Raw genomic sequence first — 12460 nt, 5'->3', positions numbered from 1 at the left:
AGTTTCTCTAATCTTTCTCTGTACGGCAAGTCCTCCAGCCCCTTAACCATCTTAGTGGCTCTTCTCTGGACCATTTCAAGTAGTACCGTGTCCTTCTTCATGTATGGTGACCAGTGCTGGACACAGTATCCCAGGTGAGGGCGCACCATGGCCCGGTACAGCAGCATGATAACCTTCTCCGATCTGTTCGTGATCTCCTTCTTTATCATTCCAAGCATTCTGTTCGCCCTTTTCGCCACCGCTGCACATTGCGTGGACGGCTTCATCGACTTATCGATCAGAACTCCCAAGTCTCTTTCCTGGGAGGTCTCTCCAAGTACCGCCCCGGACATCCTGTATTCGTGCATGAGATTTTTGTTACCGACACGCATTACTTTACACTTATCCACGTTGAACCTCATCTGCCATGTTGATGCCCATTCCTCGAGCCTAATTATGTCACGTTGCAGATCTTCGCAATCCCCCTGCATCTTCACTACTCTGAATAACTTCATATCGTCTGCAAATTTAATCACCTCACTCGTCGTACCTATGTCCAGATCGTTTATAAAGATGTTGAAGATCACGGGTCCAAGCACCGAGCCTTGCGGCACTCCACTGATGACGCTCTTCCAGTACGAGTATTGTCCATTTACCACCACTCTGTTTCCTATGCTCCAGCCAGTTTTTAATCCATGCAAGTATTTCACCCTCGATTCCATGGCTCGCAATTTTCCGAAGTAGTCGTTCATGCGGAATCTTGTCAAACGCCTTCTGAAAATCCAGATATACAATGTCGACCGGGTCACCCATGTCTATCTGCTTGTTTACTCCCTCGAAGAAGTGCAGCAAGTTTGTCAAACAAGATCTGCCTTTGCTGAAACTGTACTGGCTGGTCCTCATCAGACCGTGTCCATCAAGGTGGTCAATGATGCGGTCCTTTATCAGCCATCTTTCCCAGTACCGATGTCAGACTCACCGGTCTGTAGTTTCCCGGGTCTCCTCTCAAACCTTTTTTGAAGATTAGCGTAACATTCGCCACCTTCCAGTCCTCCAGAATCTTTCCTGATTTGATCGACAGATTGGCTATTAGCTGAAGAAGTTCAGCTATAGTCCCTTTCAGTTCCTATGACCCTCGGATGGATACCATCTGGTCCCGGGGATTTATCATTCTTAAGCCTATCAATCTGCCTACATACCTCTTCTAGACTGACCGTTAACCCGGTCAGTTACCCATTTTCCAGCATATAGCCTGATGGGTTCTGGTATGCTGTGGATATCCTCTTCAGTAAATTCCGACGCAAAAAATGCGTTCAGTCTGTCAGTGATTGCTTTGTCCTCCTTTAGCACTCCCTTTATTCCTTGGTCATCCAACGGTCCCACCGCTTCCTTCGCAGGTCGTTTCCCCTTAATATATCGAAAGAATGGCTTGAAGTTTTTTGCCTCCTTGGCTGTTTTTTCCTCATAGTTTCTTTTGGCCCCTTTTACCACCTTATGGCACCTGCGTTGATGTTGGAGAAGGGGGGCTAGAAGGAAGAAGAGAGAGAGAAGAACTAAAAAAGGTACAGGGAATGGGAAGTGGGAGCAAGAAAATGGGTGAAAGTTGATGGGGAGGGTCTGTAGGTGGAGTGTCATCTTTTTTTGTCTTCACAAATATGGTAACCCTAGGTTTGCTGCTCCTCAAGATGTTCACAGCCCTACCAATAACTAATAAATTCAAGCTCTTACCTTTGTTTGCTTCTCAGCTCAAGGTCTGCTGCAGTTGCCACACTGTGTCGTGTATCACTGGAGGCAATCACTAGATGCGTCACTGCTTCAAGTTCTGGCACTTGATCGGCCTCAAGGAACTTCACTATCCCAAGTTTGCACTGTCCCAAAGAAAAGGGAAAAATTATATTGACATAACATTTTGTGCATGAACAAAAACAAATAGAGATCAATATTCAAAGTGATTTAACCACTCAGTTAAATCACTTGTGCAGGCTATCTGCTGATATTCAGCAGCACTTAACTCGTTAGTGCTGCTGAATATCACTACAGACTGCTAAAGTGAAAGCTAGATAGTTTGGTGGGTAGTCCAGAGACAGAGTTGGACCTTAAGCGATATTCAGCATTTAACTGTCTAACTAAGTGGCCATATTGGACTGCATAAATGTCGGTCCCTTGTATCGCTTAGGTTGTTAAATAATGAAAACTGCACTTATCCGCATAAAAGAGATAGCCAGACGTATAAACCTAGATATCCAATGACGGTGCCTGGGAATAACTTCAGCAGCAGCTAAAAAATAATCACCACCATCAGCTGAACTAAAAATCTTATGCAAGCTGGTTTCCGATTTATTTTTAATTGCCCTTTACCAAGACTAGCAGTATTGCTATGAGAGGTCCAAATCCTAATATCTGCCCTTAAAGAACCAAGTTTTGAACTCACATATTTGCCTACATAAGTAAAAGTCTTCCTATCATGTCATTAGTTCTTCTGGGCATCCAGGAAGAACAATGCAGAATTTTCAAACAGTAAATGCCCACCAGTTACTAAAATAGAAACATAGAAAATGACGGCAGAAAAGGGCCATAGCCCATGGTATACACTCCCCAGCCTCTTATTTTGTGAAATGTATTGAACAGTTCAGATATTACACAGCTATAAACTTCTGCGTGACCTATTGAAGAGTCTATATAAAGCAAAAAGACTGATCATGCAAAGACTTGCTGCAACAAAGACAGGCAAGGACTCTGCTCATTATTTCCATGCTCAGAAATCCCTGCACTTGTTCCACAGCTCATATACAGCAATTCAGATCACTGCCAGGATGTAAGGGGGAGGATTCATTTCACCTGCTCTAGCTGTTCAGCTGTCCAGGGGCTCTCTCCTATGACACGTTTTGCTGCATAGAAGCTCAGGCCTGGAGGCGGCTGAGGGATCCCAGTGCTTCCAGTGCTGCCAGACACAGGGGAGTCCTGAGCTGATGAGCTCTGGCGACCCTGGGGTTCATTCAGGACAAACCTAGGAAAGGAAAAAGAAAATTCCATAAAAGAATGATTCATTCTGTAAAATCCTCTAACACAAATAGAAGAGACATGAAGTAGACATTAGACACATTCAAAAGGCTTTGAAATCTGGTTCAAGACTTACTAAATGTATGTTCCACTAGGATCTACAATTTAAGTTTTTAATAAGATTATATATAATCACTGTCTAGAGCCCTTCAAGCAACGTTAAGTAGCACCAATTGTTGCCCAAAATGTGCTTGAATACAAGCTTTGCTAGGACATACTCCACCAATACCCTCACCTAAGCCCAAAGGCATGACAAATTTGTTGCACTCACAGTTCTGCTGGGAAAGAAGTTTATCTTATAGTCATGGCTGTCACCCTCATTGTCTCAATAGAAAATTTTAATGGATTTTACAAGTGCCCTTGGAACCCCTCACTTTACAGATCTGGACTCTCTCCTTGGAGAAAAATTTTATTTGATATGGGAATCCTTCTGGAATACCCTTACTCCATATGCTTGAAACTTCTTAATGCTTGAACATGCTGGTATTTTTCTTACTCGTTGACTATGTTAGATTTGTATCCCAGGGGAAGGAGGGAGAGAGGGATGAATGTTGTGTTTCTGGTAAAATGCTTGTTGATATCTTTGTATGCTTGTTTACGTAATTAATGATTTTTAATTTTAAAAAAATGAAATATTTTTAAAGTCATAGCTGTACACAGACTACTTCTGCAACATTCTTTGCAACATGCATAGAGCTTTTATCTGTGCTCTCTCAGTACCTGCATAGGTTTCTTTATCCAAATTAATCGAACAGGTGTTTCTTTGTACTTACCCATAAGGCATCAGAAGGACATCCATCATAAAATCCAAAAGCAACTGCACGGTCTTTGGTTTCTCAGCAAGATTAAATAGAGAGGTTCCTTTAGCTGGGTCAGCTGGGTACTTCATGTGGAAAAGGGTTGGTATGAGAAGATGCATAAGGCTGAAACACATTTAGAGGTACACAAAACATGAAAAGCATTAAAAACTCCACAAAGTTTAAATGATGTGCTGTCTGTTGCATGTATACTTCAAAGACCTGGCACAATGTTTTTGCTTTTACTTTTTTTGAAGCTAAATACTGGAAAAACAAAATTACTGGGGCTGGGACACTTGGGGTCTCATTTTCAAAAAACATCCAAAAAGTGAAGATGGATGTTTAAGAACATAAGAATTGCTGCTGCTGAGTCAGACCAGTGGTTCATCGTGTCTAGCAGCCCGCTCAAGCAGCGGCCCTTAGGTCAAAGACCAGTGCCCCTGAGTCTAGCCTTATCTGCCTATGTTCTAGTTCAGCAGGAACTTTGTCTTGAAATCCTGTAGGGTGTTTTCCCCTATAACAACTTCTGGAAGAGCGTTCCAGTTTTCTACCACTCTCTGGGTGAAGAAGAACTTCCTTATGTTTGTACGGAATTTATCCCCTTTTAACTTTAGAGAGTGCCCCCTCATTCTCTTCACCTTGGAGAGGGTGAACAATCTGTCTTTATCTACTAAGTCTATTCCCTTCATTATCTTGAATGTTTCGATCATGTCCCCTCTCAGTCTCCTCTTTTCAAGGGGGAAGAGACCCAGTTTCTCTAATCTCTCACTGTACGGCAATTCCTCCAGTCCCTTAACCATTTTAGTCCCTCTTCTCTGGACCCTCTCGAGTAGTACCGTGTCCTTCTTCATGTACCGCGACCAGTGCTGGATGCAGTATTCCAGATGGGGGCATACATGGCCTGGTACAGCGGCATGATAACCTTCTCCGATCTATTCATGATCCCTTTCTTAATCATTCCTAGCATTCTGTTCGCCCTTTTCGCCACCACCACACATTGCGCAGACGGCTTCATTGACTTGTCGACCAGTACTCCCAAGTCTCTTTCCTGGGGGGTCTCTCCAAGTACTGCACCAGATATCCTGTATTCGTGAAAGATTTTTCTTACCAACATGCATCACCTTACACTTATCCACGTTAAACCTCATTTTCCACGTTGCGGCCCATTTCTCAAGCGTGTTTGTGTCGCATTGCAGGTCTTCGCAATCCTTCTGCATCCTCACTACTCTGAATAACTTTGTAACGTCTGCAAATTTAATCACCTAGCTCGTCGTACCAAGTTCCAGGTTGTTTATAAATATGTTGGATAGCACAGGTACAAGCACCGAACCCTGCGGCACTCCACTTGTGACGCTTTTCCAGTCCGAGTATTGTCCATTTACCCCCACTCTGTTTCCTATCCGCCAACCAGTTTTTAATCCACGCGAGTATTTCACCCTCGATTCCATGGCTCGCAATTTTTCGAAATAGTCGTTCATGCAGGACCTTGTCAAACACCTTCTGAAAATCCAGATATACAATGTCAACCGAGTCACCCTTGTCTATCTAGCTGTTTACTCCCTCAAAGAAGTGCAGCAATTTCGTCAAGCAAGATCCTCCTTTGCTGAAGACGTGCTGGCTGGTCCTCATCAGATTGTGTCCATCTAGATCAGTGGTTCTTAACCTTGTTGGAGGTTCTGAACCCCACCAGTTTCATATGCGTGTTCACCGAACCCTTCTTTATTCCCTTAGTTTTGCCGGAGCTAGACTAGAATTACTCAACTTGGCATTGCAAATCATGCAATTAGGACGCTGACTCCCATCACGTTTCGTTATACATGTGAATCCATATTGTACATATTCGTCCAACCACTTTCATATTTTGCTCGACATAGTTAGTAAGGGATTAAAATATTAAGATAGGTATCACACGACGTACCATCACAACAGTTACAATTCGACTACTGTGCGCATCAAATCCCCTGCAGCACAGATAGGCCAAGGGATGTTGCGTGATCACCTGCAGCTAATTATGGACAAGCGGGGCATATCATCACGAATCATAAGCACTTCGGTCACGTTCAATCATTTATCAGTTAAATCACAAATTTTGATCAGGAATTGATTGATGTATATAAGGCGTTAGTTACAGATTGATAGATCAAGAAACCGAGTACACGATCAGTCTTGATCAAAATCACTGAATAACTGATAGATGATTGAACGTGACCGAAGTGCTATATGAGTCGGAGGTGTTTTTTGACCTCCGCCAAACCCGCGAGACTGACTCACCGACAATGATGTGGTCCTTTATCAGCACTTCTACCATCTTTCCCGGTACTGAGGTCAGACTCACCTATCTGTAGTTTCCTGGTTCTTCCCTCGAACCTTTCTTGAAGATCAGCAAAATATTCGCCATTTTCCAGTCTTCCAGAATCCTTTATTTTAACAAACACTTCCATTTTGCTATATTTGAAACCTATATTCTAGGCCAGGGGTCTGCAACCTTTAAGACATAAAGAGCCACTTAGACCCGTTTTCGAAAAGAAAAAAAAACTTGGAGCCGCAAAACCATTATAAAACAAATCTAACACTGCATATATTGTTTCTTATCTTAATGCTATATACAGGATCACTAAATTGAAAATAAAATCATTTTTCCTACCTTTGCTATTTGGTGATTTCATGAGTCCCTGGTTGCACTTTCTTCTTCTGACTGTGCATCCAATCTTTCTTCCTTTCTTTCAGCCTCCTGTATGTTTCCTCTCCTCCAGACCTCATTCTCTCCCCCAACTTTTTCTTTCTGTCTCCCTGTTCCCCCTTCTTTCTGTCTCCGTGCCGTCCCCCAAGCCACTCGGTTTGCTGCCACCGCAATCGGGGAACAGCCCCCAAGCCACCGCCATCCCAAGCTTTCCCTGCAGAAGTGTTGCGCTGACCAGCATTCCGCTCCCTGACGTCAATTCTGACGTAGGAGAGGAAGTTCCGGGCCAACAAGGCATTTCTCCTCATTCCATCCAGCCTGAGCCCCATCTCTCCTTGATCCAGCATTTCCCTTCTGTGTCTGTCAGAATTACCATTCCACCTATTTTCCAGCATCACCCTTCTTTGTGTCCATCTCACCTATATCCCTATCTCACCACTTTTTCAGAATCTTCATTTGTCTCTGTCCTTATCTTTACGCCATGTTCACCATTTGCCCTTTCAATGTCTTTATCTCCCCCCACACACTTTTTCAGCATTACTTCTATGTCTCTATTTCACCTCCTCTTCATGTCCCCTCTGTATCTCTATCCTTATTCAGTAGGTCCTGCTTACCCTTTCTCTTCTTTGTGTCACTATCTCCATTTTCAGCTTTCCCCCCTTTTCCTTTGTTACTGCACCCTGTAGCTAGAATCTTTCCACCCTCCCTCCACTCCGGCCCAGCCCAGTATGAAATATTTCCTTTTGTTTCCCTCCCCTCTCTCTTTCTCTCTCTCTTCTCCTCCCTCACCCACAAGTCCTGCATCTGGCCCTCTCCCTTCTACCTGCACCTGGCAACACCCCCCTGCTCCGCGGCTCTCTTCAGCAACTCGTCAGCAGCAGTGATCAAGACAAGCTGCCGACATCGAGGCCTTCCCTCTACGAGTCCCGCCTTTGTGGAAAAAGGAAGTTGAAACAAGCGGGACTCGCAGAGGGTAGGCCCCGACGTCAGAAGCTTGTGTCGATCGCTGCTGCTGAGTTGCCGAAGAGAGCCGCGGAGCAGGGGATGTGGCCGGAAGCAGGTAGAAGGGAGAGGGAGATAGGAAGGCTGTAGATCTCCGGAGCATGACACCGACCCCGGCCAGGATGATTTCTTTTTCAGGCGTGCACCTTACAAGTCCAGCGTCGCGGAGGGAAATAGCCATGCTGAGCAGTGAGCTCAGCACTACACAGATGAAAGCCTTGTTTGCTGATTGGTCCGGCAGCATGGCGGGGCGGGGCCGCAGGACCAATCAGCAAGCAAGGCTTTCATCTGTGTATGTGCTGAGCTCACTGCTCAGCATGACTATTTCCCGCCGCGACGCCGGACTTGTAAGCTGCATGCCTGCGTGACACACTACCGGAGCCGCAGCAAAGGTGGAAAAGAGCCGCATGCGGCTCTGGAGCCGCAGGTTGCCGACCCCCGTTCTAGACCAATGTCTCAAACATTTTTAGCTCTGGCACACTAAATGGAGCAAATGTTTTTCATGGCATATTATAATTGAAATTATAAAATTGCAAAACCAACAAAAAATTAAATTTGAGTTATTTATTTAAAGTTCTTTAAGCTATGAATGGTAACTAACAACTGTTAAACTAAAGTAGATAGAATAGAATTGCTAATCAATGCAATGGATGTGATTGTTGCTGAGTGCAAACTAACTCAAAATGTGGCTCGATAGTTGACAAGCAAACATGCATCTCATCATCCACCATCGACAGTCATTCTCTTTTTTTAAAATTTAATTTCCGTCAGAGATGAAAATCCAAGTTCACAAAGATAAGGAGATCCAAACGGTAAAGTCTTGATTGCTTTGTTGTTCAAGTTACGATAACTACTGCATAAAAAATAAATTTATTTCCCATTAGTTTTCAAGGATCAATCACGTCAAAGAATGATGCTTGTCTGGGCGGTTGTTATCTTTATGCAAACAGATGCTCATAACATTGACAAATTCTTGCATATGCGACGTGCATGTCATCTATTCTAGTGTATTCTTATGAAGAGAATTTTAAGAAATAAAGTAAAATTCTGGAATCTCTCACGACATACCCGGATCTCTTTGGGATACACCACTACGCCTTGGCACACATTTGAGATATCTATGCTGTTCATCTAAATCTCAAGGGGCATGTTAGAGATGTGGTGTGGGTAGGGTTATTACAGGCTTATGACTTGGAAGTTTTCCTGCCATAATCAAATATTTAAAAATACGTCCACAAGTTAGACATCTGGGTCTAGATGTTTTAATAATACATAAGTGCCAAAAAAGTGCTCAAACTAACCAAATGACTACTGGAGGGATGAAGGCATGACACCCCAATACTCTGCTAATGATCACTGACACTCTCCCACCTCCCAAAGATGTGAAACAGTACACACCCGGCTGCATGATGGCTTCAGATGTTATGGCTAGATCTAGTAGTGCAGCAAGCAGGGACTCAGGTCCATACTCCACTCTAATCACTACACTTATGGTGGAATCTGTGAACCTTTGAATTCCACTGTACCTGCATGTGAAATGACACCTTCAGATATAAGGGCTATTGAAGTGGTATACAGTTGGTCCAGTAGGTTTTAGAGGGTTCCTCATACACTACAAGGGGGTTAAGTTGAGAAGTGTACCTGGGACTTTTTTTGTGAAGTTCACTGCTGTGTCTCCTAAGGTGCCCCACTGCTCTGTTGGGATGTCTGGGTGGCCAGTCTAGTACCAATACTGTCCTCTCCTATATACCAATGGCTTTTTTGTGTGTTTTCCTTTTGGATGTGTAGGTTTTTTTCAAAACTGGTTCAAAAAGATAGACACAAAGGGCCTGATTCTGTATAGGACGCCCAGTCTCAGCAGCTGCCTAAACAACTTTTAAGACTTGCACACGGGCATCATATATAGAATTGCATCTGTCCTGAAGGACAGACGTCTAACCCCTTATAACCACCCCAATTCTCTAACCGGCAACCATGTCACAGGCGCCAGTTAGAGAATAATGTTGCTGCTGAGCTAATCACAGCAAGGGAATCTCCCTGTCATGATCAGTTTAGTGGCTGCAGCAGGGAACCCGTTGTCCCTTCCCCCCCCCCCCCCAAGTCAGCCGGTAGGAGAGATGCCCACTCCTTCCTACTGGAACCCCCAAAGTCCCCCCCTCCCAAATGCCCGCAGCAGGATGAGTGCCAAATTCCTCCTGCCGCAACAGCAAACCCTCCCAACACAGTCCAAGGCAAGAGGGATGCCCACTCCCATCTGCCGTCACCCCCTATGGCATCCCACAAACCCTACCAAACACTCGACTCCACCCCGACATCCCCAAGATCCCCCCCAAAGATCCACCCCTCCCGACTCCACTCTGACAACTCCCCAACACCCCAAGATCCCCATGCCTCCTCCGTAAATTTATCTGATGGCTGAAAAGAGGGATGCCCACTCCCTCCTGCAGACAGGCTCGCCACTGCAAAATGGTGGGCCTTCCCTTTCCTGGTGCAACCTGGGATGCACTGGGGCAGGACCTAAGGCCCATAGGAGAGGCCTTAGGCACCTGGACCAACCAGAGTCTTAGGCCTCCTTCCCAGTGCATCTTGGGATGCCCTGAGAATGGCATAAGATTCCGATTGGCCAGATACCTAAAACCAGTATCTTACCAATCAAAGTCTTAGGTCACTCCCAGTGCATCCCAGGAGGCACTGGGAAGGAGGCCAAAGACTCCAGTTGGCCCAGGTGCCTAGGGCCCTCAGGCATCTGAGCCAATCAGGGCCTTAGGCCCCTCCCCAGAGCATCCCAGAATGCACCAGGAAGGGGAAGGCCCACCATTTTGCAGTGGTGGGCCTATTGGCAGGAGGGAGTAGGCACCCCTCTTGCCAGCCATCAGATAAAGGTACGGGGGTGCTCAGGGGCAGCAGCGTTGGGGATTGTCAGTGGAGTGTCAGGGTGGAGTCGGGGAGTGTTTGGTGGAGTTCGGGGGATGATGGGGTCAGCAGCAGGAGGGAGTGGACATCACTCCTGCTTTGGACTGTGTCGGGAGGGTTCATCGTTGCGGCAGGAGGAATTGGGCACACGTCCTGCCGCAGATAGTTGGGGGGCTTCAAAGGTTCCGGCAGGAGGGAGTGGGCATCCCTCCTGCCATCCAACTTCGCAGGGGAACAGGTTCCCTGCTGCTGCTTCTAAACTGATCGAAGCAGGGAGATTCCCTTGCCATGATTGGCTCAGCAGCCGTGTCTATTTGAAATGTATACCAGCATTGCTGGCCTACATTTCAGGCGCCTAGCAAGGTCCTAAGGAGACGCCTAGGGCCGCCCAAGCTCACCTAAGGCCACTTCCAGGTGAAACCATGCCCACGCCTAGCCTTGGGAGAGTTTAAACGTCGCTACAAGTCTCCCTCAATAGTGACAGGCGCCTACGGTGTAGGCAGCCTGGCTCGGGGTGTTCGTTTTTTTTTTTTTTTTTAATTGTGCATCCCGATTGGCTCAGACAGCGAAAGGACACCTGTCACCTACAATCAAGACGCTGTTTATAGAATTTGGCCCATTATGTCTGAATTTTCTACAACACTTCCAAAAATACTCCGTTGTCTGGTCACTGAAATACTGCTCCGCTGCTGCAAACACCTCCAAATCACTCAAAAATTATCACCCTTTCAAACTCTTTTTAAGGTTTGGAAATGGAAAATAGTCAGACGGAGCAAGATCCGGTGAGTAGGGTGAATGGTTTATGCACTGAAACCCCAACCGCGTCAAGACATCTATCGTTTTACCAGTTTTGCGAGCAGATGCATTGTCTTGCAAAAAGAGAACTCCTTTCCGCAGCTTCCCTCTCTTTTTTCCTTTCAATGGCTCCTTTTTAATTGATACAGCAAGTTACAATAGTATTCAGAATTAACTGTTTGGCCCCTTGGAAGATAGTCTTAAAACACCTTCCTGATCCCAAAACACTGTGGCCATGACCTTTCCTATTGACTTTTGGGTCTTCAATTTCCTTGGCCTTGGAGAACCTGAGTGCCGCCATTTCATGGACTGTTGACTTGTCTCAGAATCATAGTGGTGTAGCCATGTTTCATCAACAGAAACTAGTCGTTCCAAAATGTTGGCACCAGCTCACTGAAAATGCTGCAAAATCAACTTGGAAGTGTCCATTCGACATTGTTTCTCATCAGCATTCAATTATTTGGGTACCTACTTGGCTGACAGCTTAAGCATACCCAGCTGCTCGAGGATTATATACCCAACACATCCCCTGGATATCTGTAGTGTCTCAGCAATTGTTTTAGCTGATATTCGCCAATCTGCCAAAATTAGATCATGGACATGGTCAACAATTGCAGGAGTTGAAAGTTTTGAAGGCCTCCCAGACCTTAATGCATCTTCAGTCTTGAAATCTCCACGCTAAACGTTTGCACACCACTTCTTCACTGTGGAGTATGATGGGCATTTGTCACTCAATGTTTGCATCATATATTCATGGATTTCCTTTTAAGCTTTCTTCTGCAGGAAAAGGAACTTCATGACAACTCAGAGTTCCACACTTTTTGTTGACATTGTTTCAGATAAGAACATAAGATTTTCTGCTGCTGAGTCAGACCAGTGGTCCATCGTGCCCAACTATCCGCTCACGCGGCTGCCCTTAGGTCAAAGACTAGTGCCCTATTCAAGTCTAGCCTTACCTGCATATGTTCTGTTCCAGTAGGAACTTATCCAACCTTTTCTTGAATTCCTGAAGGGTGCTTCCCCTATAACAGCCTCCGAAAGAGTGTTCCAGATTTCTGCCACTCTCTGGGTGAAGAAGAACTTCCTTACGTTTGTACAGAATCTTTTCCCTTCATATTTTAGCGAGTGCCCTCTGGTTCTCTTCATCTTGGAGGGTGAACAATCTCTCTTTCTCTACTAAGTCAATTCCCTTCAATATCTTGAATGTTTCGATCATGTTCCCTCTCAGTCTCCT

The 12460-nt window shown here is 45.3% G+C and overlaps 1 protein-coding gene across 2 annotated transcripts in view; it reads right to left on the bottom strand.

Annotated features, from left to right (window-relative positions):
- Positions 1 to 12460, bottom strand: part of ECPAS (Ecm29 proteasome adaptor and scaffold) — a 336957-nt gene that overhangs the window by 288572 nt on the left and 35925 nt on the right. For both annotated transcript variants that reach the window (XM_033926317.1, XM_033926309.1), the window contains exons 5-7: positions 3813 to 3962; positions 2818 to 2986; positions 1708 to 1847 (exon numbers count right to left, since the gene is read on the bottom strand). In XM_033926317.1, the coding sequence (XP_033782208.1) occupies positions 1708 to 1847; positions 2818 to 2986; positions 3813 to 3962 (459 nt within the window). The remainder of the gene's footprint in view (positions 1 to 1707; positions 1848 to 2817; positions 2987 to 3812; positions 3963 to 12460) is intronic.

The sequence above is a fragment of the Geotrypetes seraphini genome, chromosome 1, assembly GCF_902459505.1.
Source record: "Geotrypetes seraphini chromosome 1, aGeoSer1.1, whole genome shotgun sequence".
Taxonomy (NCBI): Eukaryota; Metazoa; Chordata; class Amphibia; order Gymnophiona; family Dermophiidae; genus Geotrypetes; species Geotrypetes seraphini.
The sequence above is the reverse complement of the archived record's forward strand: the minus strand, read 5'-3'. Positions and strand labels throughout refer to the sequence as shown.